The 15,157-nt window shown below is 36.7% G+C and overlaps 1 protein-coding gene across 27 annotated transcripts in view; it reads right to left on the reverse strand.

Annotated features, from left to right (window-relative positions):
• GPHN (gephyrin) overlaps positions 1–15,157 on the reverse strand; it is a 264,585-nt gene that overhangs the window by 177,330 nt on the left and 72,098 nt on the right. For all 27 annotated transcript variants that reach the window (XM_033515109.1, XM_015630244.2, XM_033515125.1 and 24 more), the window contains exon 2: positions 9,298–9,376. In XM_033515109.1, coding sequence (XP_033371000.1) covers positions 9,298–9,376 — 79 coding nt within the window. The remainder of the gene's footprint in view (positions 1–9,297; positions 9,377–15,157) is intronic.

Genomic DNA, 15,157 nt, shown 5'->3' on the forward strand with positions numbered 1-15,157 from the left:
TGTTACATCAATTATGAAACATCCAGTTCTGCTACACTTGAACAAGTATGTACTTTTATTAATTTTAAACCTGCTGCTCGATTTTTTTCCTGTCACAATTTCTGATCTGTGAAAAACAGTGAATAATTGCCTCTGACTTTTTTCTTAATGCTATTCATTCTGTATACCTCCACCATATGTTATTTCTTCATTAAAGTGTAAAATTCTAGTCCATTTAATTTCTTTATGTGGAAGCTGTTCCAAATCTCTGCTTGATCTTATCATCCATACCATACCCCCACTAGAAGTTAATAAAGTAGTCAAGATTTAAGCATATTCGAGGTTTATAGCCATATAAATAGGTCTTCTGTTTTTTAGTAAGTTTTTTTTTCTTTTCTGAGAAAACAGAAACACACTTTATGCACTACAGATTAACAAATGCAGTTAAGATCAGCACTGAACCATTTCTTACCTGCAGATACACCAAAAAAATATTTTTCGTAGTGTAGACACCATGAGAAGACAACCCCCTTTAAATACCCAAAAAAGAATAGAATATAAGCAGAAACAAAGACTAAAGTTTGAAAGAATGAAGTCAGGTGAAAAGTCAAGTTATCTGAGACTTCGATGAAGCCTGGAGGTGGCAAAATAGGCTAGAAGAAGCTGTTTTGAGTTTTGAGACTCATAGATCCTTAGATGAAAACAGCAAATGCCATGAAAAGACCCCCTCAAAAGAAGCCTGAAGTTAAAAGATCAAGGCAGGTTTAGTTCCCCACTAGAAGTCTGGAGAATACAACTAGAAGCTGTGGTGGATTTGGGCTGGATGAGAAGACAAAATGCAAAGCCAGAGAGGTGTACAGCATAATCCCTCAAGGAAATCCCTATTATACATTAAGCTTTTAAAAATTATTTGGACTGTGGTTTTAAAAAATAGAATATTGACCAGGAAGCTGGGCTGCTATGCCATTAAATTCCAAAGTAAATGACTGGCTGTAAAATCACATTCAATCAAATGAACATTTTACATTCTACTCCAATCTATTATTAATTATTAGTGCAAATTATTACAGAGGGAAGTCTTCTGGTACTTAATTCTGAGACTGTGACAGTACTTGGTACATACTCAATTTTCCTACTTCTTCTGTAAAAATCATTCTGGTCTGGTCCTGAATATACCCAGACACACAGGAAGCTTGTCTATATTCCTTCCAAATGCAAAAGGAAAGAAGTAATTTCAAAAATTATTTACATTTTTTTTTAATTACAAAAAGCATTACAATTACAGTATTATTCGTATGTCAACTAAGTCTGATTGGGATGGAATTGACTTTCTTCAGAGGAGGTGGTTGCACCAGAGTTGCTGTGTTTTGGATTTGTGACTGAAAAGTGCTGATAACACACCAATGTTTTCACTATGGTTGAACAGTGCTTGTAAAACATCGAAACCTTTTCTTTCCCTGCTCTGCAAGTCAGGATGGGGATAGGGAAGAGCTGGAAGGGAGCACAGCCAGCACAGCTGACCAACGGGATGCTCCATACCTTAGCATTGTGCTCAGCAGTAAATGCTCCAGGAAAGGAGGAGGAAGAGGGGTAACATTAGACATTGCACTATTTGTCTTCTCAGGCAATTCTTGTGCCTGCTGAGGCCTGGCTTCCCAGAAACTGGCAAAACATCTGACTGCTGATAAGTATTAAGGCTCTTTCTTGTACTATTGGAGAATAGAAGTTATGAAGAAAACGGGATTTAAAAACTGGACTTGGAAAAATAAAAAATTGGCATGAATTTGAAGTCAGAAGCACAGTGGGCAATTTTAAAATGAAGGTTTAAAACAAACACAGAAATAACTTTTAATCAACTGTGATACTCGATAGTCTAACACTTGATACAGATTTCTGAACCTGTGTCATATGTATTTCTATTCAGACTCCAGAGAGCAAACATAATGAAACAGAGCACGAAGGGCACAGCTTTTCTTTTGAAGCCTTAAAAATTTCTAACATTTTCATTTCGTTTCCTTAATGAAAGTTTAGGTACACTTAATAATAACAACAACAAACTTTAAGTCTGAAAATGAAGGATCTACTAAATCTCTATAACCAATGATGAAGCGTCTTACTTCAACAAACATGACATATCCTTACAGATCTTCTAAGTAGAGAAAATCTCTAAACTTGTTTAGATAGGGAAACATCATATATCCATGTTACAGATCCTATACGTAGAGAAAGTCCCTAAACTTGTTTAAATAGAGGTTCCTGGCTAACAAGCCTGAAGCAGTGCATCCCTACATCACCAGAGAAGTACAAGACTTAATTCTGAAACTAGTAGTAGAACTGAAAAGAGAGATGGAACACCTGAGATTGCAGCTGACATGCAAACAACCAACCCTCTCCCCTCAACAATACTTATCAGCCCAGACACAGCAGTGGGGCTGCACAGCCTCTAGCTCTAGAACAACTTATGCAGTTACTTGATTAGCTCTAAATTCCTTAATTGCAGACTACCACAGGGTGTTGCAAGAGCAAAAAGAAGAAATTTCCTTCTAAGAATTTGGCAACTATGTGATAAGAGAAGACATGTTTGCTCTGAATGCAACTACTATTGGTAGATAAAGCTGACACGGAACTTTAAAAAGGTTACAGGAGACTGCTTTGGGCCAAGATGTAAAAATTATTAGAGTTGAGAGTTACTAAGTGCTTTAAAAAGACATTTTCTTATGTTCTGCTTTGTGCAGTCTGCTGCTATGGGTTTGCTTAAGACAGATGAAGTTGTTCCTATAGGTTTATGAGTCATTAAGCTTAAACAGCCAAAGGACACATGCAATATTAGCCATTTTTGCTAGAAATTGCCAAGGAATCTCGTAGGTTGAGAAATTTTTTTCCTGAAGTTCAAGTAACAGGGAAAACATGTAGAGACTTGTTCATATGACTGGAGGTGAAAAATATTTGGCAAATGAACAATAGAACATCCTCTGTGATATATTTGATGAAGGCTGGCTGGACTATGGAGAAGCCAAGGGAAGAGACTGGCTGAAGAAGAAACCCTGGACACTTAAGGTCTTATATGTGTTTTTATTATCTTGAAGGAAGGACAAACACAATTTTTTAAGGCACATGAAGACTCTGCTTGCAGTTGAAGCAGATAAAGGATTGGGGATTGTCTCAATCTCTCAGATCAACCAGAAACCATAAGGATAGCATTAAGCCAATTTTATGTATATCAACTTCAAGAAGTAACTATTAGATTAGACTCATCCTTATGAATTCCTTTAGGCAGGTCTCAGATCTTTGGAAGTTTGTCAAGTACAACTTTTTCACTAGATTCAATGCTTAAAATAGGCAGCACTTCTGTAATGCTCAGCATTGCTCCTCTGCATAATAGTGTAGTCTGGGATACCACAGATAGCTCTCCAGTTGTCCTAATAAAGATAACCTGATAAAATCACTTGATGCTGGATAGATGAGATCAGGAGGCAAGAGAAGCAGAGAAGTTTTTTTGTAAGCCTATTAGAGAAAACATGCTATATAGTCAAATAATGGACAAACAACCGAGCATGAACTCTCACTTGAAGGTTGTTGCACAACAAGATAACTGTGGACAGAATACAAAGTAAGTGTTTCCTCTCTGTACAGCCTTACTGATACCAGCAATTAAACAAAAGAAGCAGGCATGATATTCAAATATTGTAACAGGCATTGAAAAACTAGAAAGACTGCACAAAGGGGAGAGGGTGTGAACTGGTATCCTCACAACACTGAATTTGTAATTTTCAGCAAGACAAAATATGCCACTGGTTCTTAAATGATGAACAAAACTCAGAAAGCATAAACTACAATACTTCCAGTTTTCCTCAAAAACTACAGGTTCCTCCATGTGAAGATGGAAACTGAAGTTTTATATCCACAGACTTAACAGTTCATTAATCAAGTCCTCAATCACAGAACAGGTAAGGCTGGAAGGGACAACAGTGGGTCATCTTAAGAGCACATTGCATGGGATTGCATCCAAAGCAGGACACAGCACTCCAGGTCAGGCCTCACGGGGCAGGATCCCCTCCCTTGACCTGCTGCCAATGCTCTTTCTAAGGCAGCCCAGGATCCCATTGGCCTTCTTGGCCACCAGGACACTGCTGGCTCAGGGACAGTTTGGTGTCCACCAGCACCCCCAGGTCCTTCTCCACACAGCTGCTTCCCAGCAGCTCAGCCCCAGCCTGTGCTGGTGCCTGGGGTTATTCCTGCCAGGGGCAGGACCCTGCACTTGATGCTGTTGATTTCAGACAGTTCTTCTCTACTCATCTCTCCAGCCTGCTGAGGTCCTTCTGCAGGGCTGCACAGCCCTCTGGGGTGTCAGTCACTTCTCCCAACTTTGTGTCCCCAGTAAACTTGCTGAGGAGGCATCTCCCCTTCATCCAAGTCATCAATGAATTAAGATAAAGAATTCTGGGCCCAGCACTGAACCTTTAGAAGACACCACCAGTGACGGCCTTCACTTAAACCCTGTGTCACTGACTGTAACCCTCTTGGGACCCGCTGTTCAGCTAGTTCTCAATCCATCTCAATATCCACTCATCCAGCCCACACTTCCTGAGTTTGCCTATGAGGATGCTGTGAGAGGCAGTGCCAAAAGCTTTGCTGAACTCAAAGCAGAAAATATCCACTGCTGCTCTCTCATCCATCCAGGTATTTGTTTCATCCTATAGTGTATCTTAGGTACTGAGTAAGATTTTTTAAAAAATAGAGCTCCTCAATAATTCCATTATCACCTTCAGTCTTTATTATTACAAATTCTAAGGATCTCACAAATACTTCCCAGAAGAATTACCTAGTTCCTCCTTCTAAGGCTGTAATAAGGGATAAAGATGACTTCTGTGAGATTTCCATCTCCTGTCATGGACAAATGGAACTCAGACTTAATCCACAAGTTTCTAACATAGGCCTATTACAGTTTTAGTCGTCTTTCTAATGCAATTACATGGACAGTAAATAACATTTTCTTCCCACAATGTTTTCCTCTCTGTAGTATATACTTATTAAAACAAGTTCTAATTTCCTGTCAAAAGTTACCTGTTCTTACATTTTAGATTTATCTGCTCTCATAATCAGTGTGAAGGAGACATGAAACACGGTTTAGATTTGATGTGATTTTGCCTAGAAAGAAGTTATTCAGAATCTCTTGGATATTGTTCATCTCAAAGCAGCTCTGAAGATGTTTCCAAAACAAATGCATTAGTGATTATCTGCAGCTACCGAATTGCACAGAAAGATTAAAAGCATCCTCTTTTCTGTTTAGACAAGTATTTTATGAAGTCTATATATAGGCTAGATCTGAAAGGAACATCTTATAAAGTGATGCTGTGAACTAAAATTTGGGAATGTCTATACGTAGAACTGCTGCTTGAAGTAGGTGGATGTATACCTAACATTCTAATGATCTCATGGTTCAGTCTTCAGGTGTATTTAAGTAACTTCTAGTGAGAAAAGAAAAAAAGTAGCAAAAATCTGAGGAGAAGTTTCAGGTGAAGACATATACATATTGAATTGTATCTAACCCATTTCTCTCCTGAGCACAGACTGGCTATTGAGGGAGGAAAAGGACAGGAAGACAGAGGAGTGCAGACCATTCAGTCTGCTTATGAGCAAGGGGTCAAATGAAATGATCAATATGTTTAACTTTCCTGGAGCACCAGCCTTTTCCCTTGCTAGAGAGCCTCAAAGGTCTCCCCACAAAAGCAGAAATTTGCTAGCATCTTAAGCTGTTTCACTGCCTTTTACTTCAGCTGAATAAAATCTGAACCACCATTTAAGTATCAGCATCCTAGCTCCTCCAATTGCACCTGCTCTCTTCAGCTCTGCTCTGCCTATTCATTGTTTAAGACAATGAATGGAAAAATACCTATAGTCTTCTCATGGAGAGTCATCTCTGTAGAATGAAACATTTTAAGTATCTTTTATGAGTTATTGGAATAGTAGGCAGGGCATAATCTAAACCAAATAATGGGATTTGAAAATTCACGGCCACATTAAGTTACCTTTATAGGAATCAAAATAAGTTCCATCTGGTTTTTGGTCATATTAATTACACAGAAGACATGCCAAAATGCATACATTTTCATAGAAGAAAAGAAAAAAGAAAAAAGGGAGGAAATAACAAAAAAAAAGCTTTGCTGTTCCAGCTCTCTACATTTAGACAGGATCAAATATGTAGAAGACTATAATCTGCAGAACTCTCACTGACATTCTTAGATATAGACTCCAGTTTCTTTACCAAATGACATTTAGAATTTTTTCAAACTATCCACTCAATGCTGTCTACTATAAATTGAACTAATTCTTGCTCATCAGGCAAACAGAACAAACCCTTTAATAATCTTTTATATAATGTAGAACACTCATACTTCCTCTCTTACTGCTGTTTCCTCAAATAATTAACCTGCCATGCATTGCATTTTTTGTCTTCTCCTCTTTATTTTCATCTACACACCTCGGGACCTCTAAGTTTTGTGTCCAAAACAGGGCACTGTATATAGCAGACATCCTTGAACTCCAGGAAACCCCATCTAGTTGAAGACATCCCTGCTCATTGCAGGAGGTGACCTTTAAAGGACCTTTCCGAGCCAAACTATTCTGTGATTATCTGCAATGAATAAAAAACAGCACTTAACTCTCAAACCACCTTTATAGTTGAACTATGACCAACTTTTTGCAGAAATTAAATTCTTCTCTAATTAGCCACTACATGAAATTTAAAGTTGTTGCATGCTTCCTTCTCCCATAATCTATAACTCCTTGCTTCTGGTATCAGGTTTATCTGATATGCTTGGTGTTTTGGGGTTTTTTTCCTTTAGCAGAATTTTCATTTTTATTGACACACAGTAAATTGTGAGTTAATCACATGCAAGTATAGGTGATCAAACAACTGATTTGAGCAGCAGAGCTTTTATTAGCATTGCTGAGAGAACTGAAAGTTTAATTTTACAGTCCTGCTCCAGCTAGGAAATCAACTGGGGGAAAAAAGACTACTCTGACAATTAGGCACACTTGATATAAACCAAACATTAATGATAAAAACTGACAATGCTGTCTATTTTATAGTTTTATTTCAGTGTAAAGACACACTTACAGCTGTCCAAAAAAAAGGCCTTCTGCAATAACAAAAGAGAAGTTGTCTGTTGCAGAGCCAAGAGTAGCAAACAAAGAGGGACAGAGGCATTTGCAGAGAAAGCATGAGAATTTTTTATGTAAACCTAATGTTTGCATCTGAGATTAAAAAGAAAAAGAGGCAATGCATCTACAGTCAGCACAAATGAGCACTAAAGAAATTCTAAAGTGTAAATATTAAACTGGTAAGAGGATTAATCAAATGCTATTTTACGATTCCAGGTATTATTACAGGCATCAATCATAGCCAAATAGGCATAAGACTTTAATTAAACTTTATTCTTTATTTCAAAAAAAGATTAAAACATCTCTTTGTCTGGCACTCTCATGCTGTCCTTTGCATAAAAAGGGATTCAGATCCCATGGAACCTTAGGAGTCACCTACAAAAGGCTGGGTTGAACAATACTGCCTTAGATGGTTTCTTCATTTTGGAGATTCACTCACACTGTTACATATTTTTCAAGAACTCTTAATAGGTGGTCAGTCACAAAACAGCAAGAATGTAGATTTGGAAAGACAGACCCAAGTCTATACATTCGTATCATTCGGCAGGAAGGACACTTCTCTTGCACTGGAATCTGTCACACAGCAAAGTGTCATAAGCAGTCCTTGAAACCTAACATGTATCGAGACTTTACTCAGTCTTTCAAAATGACAAAAATGGCTATGTTGCAGTCACTTATGTTTCTTATGCTATAAGAAACAGAAATCCGTTTAACTTCCTTTGAAGGTTACAACAATTTATTACAATATTCTTCATGTGTGTTACAGTTAAAGAAGAAAATTAAAATATTCCATTACTTCGGGTAAAAAAATACAGAAAATTTTCACTCTACCTCAAAGGCAATTCAACCCTCTGAAAGGAAACTCTTGAGGTGCAAGCCCAAAACTATGTGTAGCATGTAAGCCTACCTGCAGCTCCAAAACCCATATACAATTCTAAAGCAAACAAACAAAAAAGAATCAACAAAGCCAACCAACCAACCAAAAATACTCAAAAAAATATAAATCAACAGAAAAATTTTGAAGATTAAGGCCTATAAAACAGCCTTGACTTCAACACTTAAACAGTAATTATTAAAAGTTTATCTACTGCATTCACACTGTACATATCAAGCAACAATTATACTTGCCCCTTGTACCTCTATAATTTCACATGTATAAATCATCAATTACATAGACTATGTCAAAATTGCCCAAGAATGCATGTATATGTGCATATATGTCAGTTACCTGTACCAACATGACAAAATAAATTCTGCATCTACTCAATTACTATAAATCCCTATAACTGAAATAAGATGCCAAATACACCTTGTTTTTCACTCCTTCTCAATCAATACTGAAAAATTTGCTCTTTCAGTATCAAGGACCATCACGTTAGAGCTCACTGTGGAATGCACTGTCATTCATGTTAAAAAGATGAGAATTTTTTTCTCCTTTTCCCTTCCCTCATAACAAGTGGTACACTCACAAGCTAGCAAGAACATTTTCAGCTAGTACTAAAGTTAACAGATGAGAAAAAAAAACCCAGGGACAAAAAAAAAACCCAAAAAAACACTAGCAAAAAACTGAACGACAAAGAAGGTCTGATAAAAATTTCAAGTCTGGCTCAGAGGTCATGAGATTGAATTTTATTTTAGAGAAAGATGCAATACTGAGATAAAGACCAGTTGTCTTGTGATGAAGCAAAAATTTAGACCATGTGCAGATACTCTTAAATTGAAACAGGTAGCAGAGGAAGAAACAAATATCAGCTGCATGAAATCAGACAGAAAGAAAACAGATTCTAGATGTTAAGGTAACTGACAATAATTATCCAGTAATATTCTAACTTATTTGCACTTCCTCCTTAAAAAAGGAGGGGCAACAATGTGCACAGAAGTCCTCTATAGAAATACCAGCATGCACAATCTGTTACCTCTGATGACTCTTTACTGATGTGCTCTCTGGATGCTACTTCATGAACAGAATTACATTAAAAACAAGGTGGTTTTAGTAATACCTGCTTGTATTAAAGACTAACAACTTGGCAAGCATAAGCCACTAAAGCATTATATCTACTTCATCATACTACTTCTTTATATAATTACAAAACTACTCACAAGGATTTCAGGAAGAAGCTTTTCTTTGCTTAGCAATAAGAGCCAGATACTCACAAAGAAGGGTCTTGGACCAGATCTTTAAGGTTTATCCCACTACGATCCTCGGCAAGGTTCCTGAAGCAACTGTCACTCACTAAAAAAAATAGAAATAAAATTAAAACAAAACAAAATAAAACAAACAAACAAAATAAAATAGGAAATAAAAGAGGAAATTTAAGAACGGAACACAGCTTTTTTGATTAAAGAAAAATGCTTTTTGGCGTTGGGTGGAATTTGAACATTCATATATAAAGTCTGATTTTCACTGAGGTTCTACCTAATTCAAAGATACATCATCTCAATGGAAAGTGAAAAACATTGTATCACAGGTTATGCAGAAATAAACTGCACAAATTCCAGGTGGTGTTCTCGCTACTTGTCCACCTGGAGGCATGGGAAGTCTCAAACACGAACAGCGGATGCAAACACTTATCCATACACTTAACAGCAGAGTCTTTAATCATGCACTGATCCATATACTTTACTTAATCAGAAACAGTGAGAGCTCCTATGTATTTAAGTTCATAGTTATTCATGGGATAGCAAAAATGTTTAATGAGCAATAACCAAAACAAGTAATTAAGAGCAAAAATTTATTCAAGCAACTTATAAATAACTTATAAAGTGCATGTAAAGCAGGTAGTTACTGTAATAACTGAAATTACAGTAAATGTCACAGAAGTTTAGAAGAGTATTAGTGTGCTTTAATTTTCTTCACTAATTAAAAGATAAAAAAAAAAAACAGGAGACCTAAATCTCAAGCTCCAAATTTGTTCTCTTGGCTAAGTCTCTCAGCACATGTACTCCAATCCTAAAAGCCATCTCATTTCTCTTTAATAACACCACAGTCAATTTGAGAGGTGGAAAAAGAAAAGTGGTACAAATACTTCTAGTTCAACACAGTCTCAGTTTAAAGGAATTATTTATTTCTGACTACAGCAAACTTTGGGAAGAAAACAAAGGTTGTGATATGGAAAAATCAGTGTAAGGATCAATTTCCCCTAAAGGGCAAGGTTATCTGTGAGACAAAGTTTATGAAGAAATGCATTATTGCTCATCTTTCAACACAGAACGTGGCTTCACATTTGGTGAACACGTATGTGTTTAAAATCATCTGCAAAAGCAAGTGTTCCTACTTCTTTCTCTCTAAATGCAAAATACTCCCTTTAATTTACATCTCTAAGTATTCATGTGCATCACCAGCATCAAGAAAATGCAAATCATTCCCAAAATATATTGTTTTCACAGATTACAACACATACAGTGACAGACCTACCTAACATACTACAAAACTGCAAAATGTTTCTACTAGTACCTCTCGTTGGCAATGCCTCTCACAGGCGTGAAACCTGTTAAGTCTGCAGGGAAGGACAAGTATTGGGAGAAAGCATCCCAGAAGAAGAGGCAGGCACAGCTGATGGAACAGGTACTAGCCCTGGCCCTCAGATAAAGCCTGACAGCTAATGACTGTAAGAGAGGTCAAGTGTTGAAACATTCACCTCAATGCTGGAATAACCAATTGATACCCTAAGCTTCTCTGCCCCACTGTCTCTGGATACAGCACCTAACAACTGCTCGCTGCACACAATCGCTGAACGTCCTCAGTCTTTCACCAGGGCTCTTCGAGGTACTTGTCTCAGATCTTCATTTTAAACAACAACTACCTCTGCTAACTAAGCCCAGACTCTAAACTTGTTCCTCCCAAGACAACTTAATCATTGCCTCCGTAACAACCTGAAAGATTCCTGTACTAAGTTCACAAGCACTTCTCCCCCTTGCCAGGGAAGCTCTGACTGAGCAGCTTGAGCCTTCACGAATTATTCATTTCCATCCCCACCTATTACACTGAACCCACTTGAGTGGATATCATAACTCCTCAGTTAAAGGAATAATTCCAAAATCAGCAGACTCACAAACAACTACATGCTAGATTTTATGGGAGAAAAAATTCCCACCTACATTGATATTTGATAGTTTATATTTGCTTCTTGTCAAGTTTGGCAACAAAACAGCAAACAGAACATTTTACCTACAGTCTTGTCATAAATCCAACACTACCAATGTATCAACATATCTCCTAGGCTAACACAATATATTGTGAATAAAAATTATGCTCGCCACTGTTTTTTCACTATTGACAAATCAAATGTTTTTTAAGCATTAAATATTTAATCTAAACATGCTGCATTTCTCTAGTATCTCCTCCAATCTGCTCATGGAAAGCAAACACAGTGGTAATTGAAGAAACTAGTCATTATCTCAAAAGTTTTTTTTATAGGGAAATGAAAAATGACAACATAAAATTATCTTTAAATTAAAAACCAGTAAAACCGGCCATTATTTATCTGTAATTCATGATGTTTAAAACACAAAATGTGTTTCAAATAAATGTTTAAAATGAATGCTAGATTTGCCAGAGACAGCCTTTCTTTTACTTGTCTCAACATAAAAATCCAATATAACAATATTTTTATGAATGAATTTTAAAATTGCAAACCTTCCCTCTACTTAGCAGACCTTGGCAATAAAGCCATTTGCTAAAAAGACTAATTCAACATCAAACACACTTTGAAAAATGTATAAACTTGGTCTCCCTGGTTTTCTTCTTTGATTGTAGGAGAGTTAGAATAATTTAAAGCTGCAAATTGGTAAGCAAGTCTCTTCTTAGGATCCTGCTCTAGCCAGATTTAGAAAACACAGGTGCTTCAGATAAATGTAAAAAATTCCAAACCTGGATTTAATAACCACTAATAAAATGACTACTATGGATAGCAACAGGAGAGTTTCCAGTGAGTGGAAATAATTCATTGGAATAGGCTGGAGTAAGCACTCGGTCTGCATACAAGTACGGCCATGCCCCATCACATCCTTGCAAACTCTCACCATAAATAAAGAAAATAAATGTTCAGCAATAAATGCAAGGTGGAAGCAATCAAGCAGAGCAAGTAGTCTATTTCTCACAGCTTAGAAAACTTTAAATCAACACTGCACATATTTAAAAAGTAACACATACCCTAACTGAAATGCAAGCTATTTATTTTAAACAGGTAAGTGAAACTGTGATGGTAAGGCAGAAATATCAGGGTGATCAATGGTGCTTTAAGGTTTGAGGGGAGAACACGTGGAAGAAAACTTTGCACCACAGCCACAAATTATACCACAGACACAGTTAAGCCATGTCTAACTTCTCTTTGAAGCACAACCAAGGGACACTTTTGCATAGGACATCTGTATGAACACAATAAATGTTATAAATGAAATACAGCCAAAATTTATCAATTTTGATGAATTTATCAATTTTTACTGTCTTGCTTCAAAATTAAATTTTCATTTTTTAACACTCCAAAACTTTATAAAAGCTAGTATTTTAAGCATTGTTGAGTGGATGGTTTCTGGAGAGATACAGAGAGATACAGGTGTTCCTCTCTACATATATATCAAGTGGCTGAGCCTCTGGTCTGCAGTTCAGCCCCCAGAGGTACTTCCTTACAGATGTGGCAAATGGCAACAAAAATAGCACCCTAAAGTACATTTGCTCCATGGAGTATTGCACATACAATGACAGTCTGTAAGGTGCCAGAAGAGCTCTTAATACACCAAATATTGGCACAAGTATCACAGGCATCAACTGAACAAAACACATCGTCTGAAAAGCATCACAGTAAGGCAAAATCCCTAAACACGCACTGAACAGTTCAACTTCCAAGTGAGCTGTTACATGTATCAAAACAAACAGGATTTAGCAATAGCTCCAATTTTCCCAACATTCATCCTACTTCCAGCTCCTGGTTTCTATTACTGATGTTCTGTTTCTGACCCCTGCCTAGTCTAGTGCCCAGGAAATAACAGAGGTGGGAAGCTAATAAGGGAATACAGTTCTCACCTGTCAACTACACAGCATACAAAATTCCCGATGGAAAGGTTAAAATCAGCATTCACACTCTAATGTGCAAACATCCAATTTACAACAGTTGTGAAGCCTTCCCACTTGGCATTTGTGAACTTCTAAATTTGTCCATGTAATTTTTTTTCCTTTGCTTTCTTTAGCAGGATTTTGAAATGAGACCATACTGAAGAGAAATAGACTATTAGCCTGTTGATTTCCAAAATGAGAAGTTATTTAACTTTGAAGGCAAAGTATTTTTTTTCAAGTAGAGGCAGGTCAGAATCTGCTGCAAAATGTATCTTTGTTTTAATTTTATTTAATTTTATTTTTTAAATGTCCTACAATTTGAAAACTGTGTAGCTCTTTGAAAATGTTACTTAATCTCTAACACCACAGAGAGTACTTCCAGTAAAAGAAGAGCCCTCTTTAGATCAAATCACTTCTAAATCTACAGCTGATAATAACCACTCTCAAAAAATTAATAAATATCTATAGTTTGGTAAAGAAAACTAACAAGTTTACCTCCCCCATATCGAAATATGCTATTCCAGAAAACTACCTTAAAAAGGTGCCAGATTTTCCTCTTGGTTCCCAGAATTCAGAACTGCTTTTAGACTTGTTGTGACTACCTGTTGATAAAAATCATCTTGACTAAAAAAAATGCTGCGCTCATGAAGGCAGTCACTGATGCACTATTAGTTTGAATGGACTACTACAACCTTGAGCTGCATGCACTGAAGTGTAAGATAGCAGTTTTTTACATTTTAGTCTTTTAGCGATAATATCTCCTAAGTTCAGTTCTTTTCTTAGGACCTCTTCACCTGCTCATAGTATTTTTGACAAGACTTTAACTTACTCCTCTTTTTACAGGCTCATTTATGTATTTAGGTTTTATAACAGATTCATTCAGAAGTTAATAAATACAAAAATATTTATTACACTTGGGATCTGCTGAAAAGTACTGCTCTATCACAGTGTTGTATTCCAGTCTGGTTTTGCTTGCAACAACCATTATTCAGAAGTCTCGTTCCAGATTCAGGTGGTTCTGTTCCATGTACTGCATGCAAACATTTCACGATTGAAGTATTTTGCTTTTATGGGCCCAACCTCATACACAAGGCAGCAAGTACTTTCATTACCTATTATACATATTGTTGACTTCAAGAAATAACAAACTCTGCTAGGGAAGCTTAGGGTCTTAGGGTTTATAATATAGGAAGGTAGCAGAATTTTTTCCCAGACGTCAAAACACTTCTCTTTAAAAGCCTGTTCTACTGCAAACACAGAATTCCTGTCCTATGCACATCCTATAAGGCACACTTTACAGAAAGCAAAAGAAGAAGAAAGCACCAGAAGATTGATTCTCTTAATATTAAAATGATTTTAAAGTATTTTATGGGTTCTATGGACAGTAACACCAGAGATAAAAAATGCTGCCTTTTTTCTCTGATGCTGTCACATTTTTCAAGTGAGTGCGTGTCAACTAGAAAACATACATAAAACAGATGGCACATTACAGAAATTTTGTAGCACCTTCTCCAGATCTATCAAAGAAGACAGCAAATTAATTTTAAGAGCAGCACTTATACCATTTGCATATCTGCACACAAATCTCTGACGTATTTGCAGAATAAAAAGAACTACGAGTCTCCATGCAAACTGCAAATGCTTATAATTGCCAGGAAAATATGTTGTCTGTGAGTAGCAGAAATAAGGCAGGCTGATTTCCTAAGAACTTGAAATCTAAATGCCATTTTCTGTCACCATATAAATCCAGAATGGTATCCTCACAGACAAAGAAGTACTATTATAAAAAAGGAGCTAAGGTACTGGAACAACAGAAGGGAAAGGTACAGGTGGCTTACTGAAAAACAGGATGATCATAAACCAGAAATACAAGTTAGACATGTGAATCCATGATTTCTCTTTTTCTAGAAAACAGAGAACCAGTAATGTCACCTGTGAAGCAGATGTAAAGGAGGGTTGTTG

This window comes from Parus major, chromosome 5, assembly GCF_001522545.3.
Source record: "Parus major isolate Abel chromosome 5, Parus_major1.1, whole genome shotgun sequence".
Taxonomy (NCBI): domain Eukaryota; kingdom Metazoa; phylum Chordata; class Aves; order Passeriformes; family Paridae; genus Parus; species Parus major.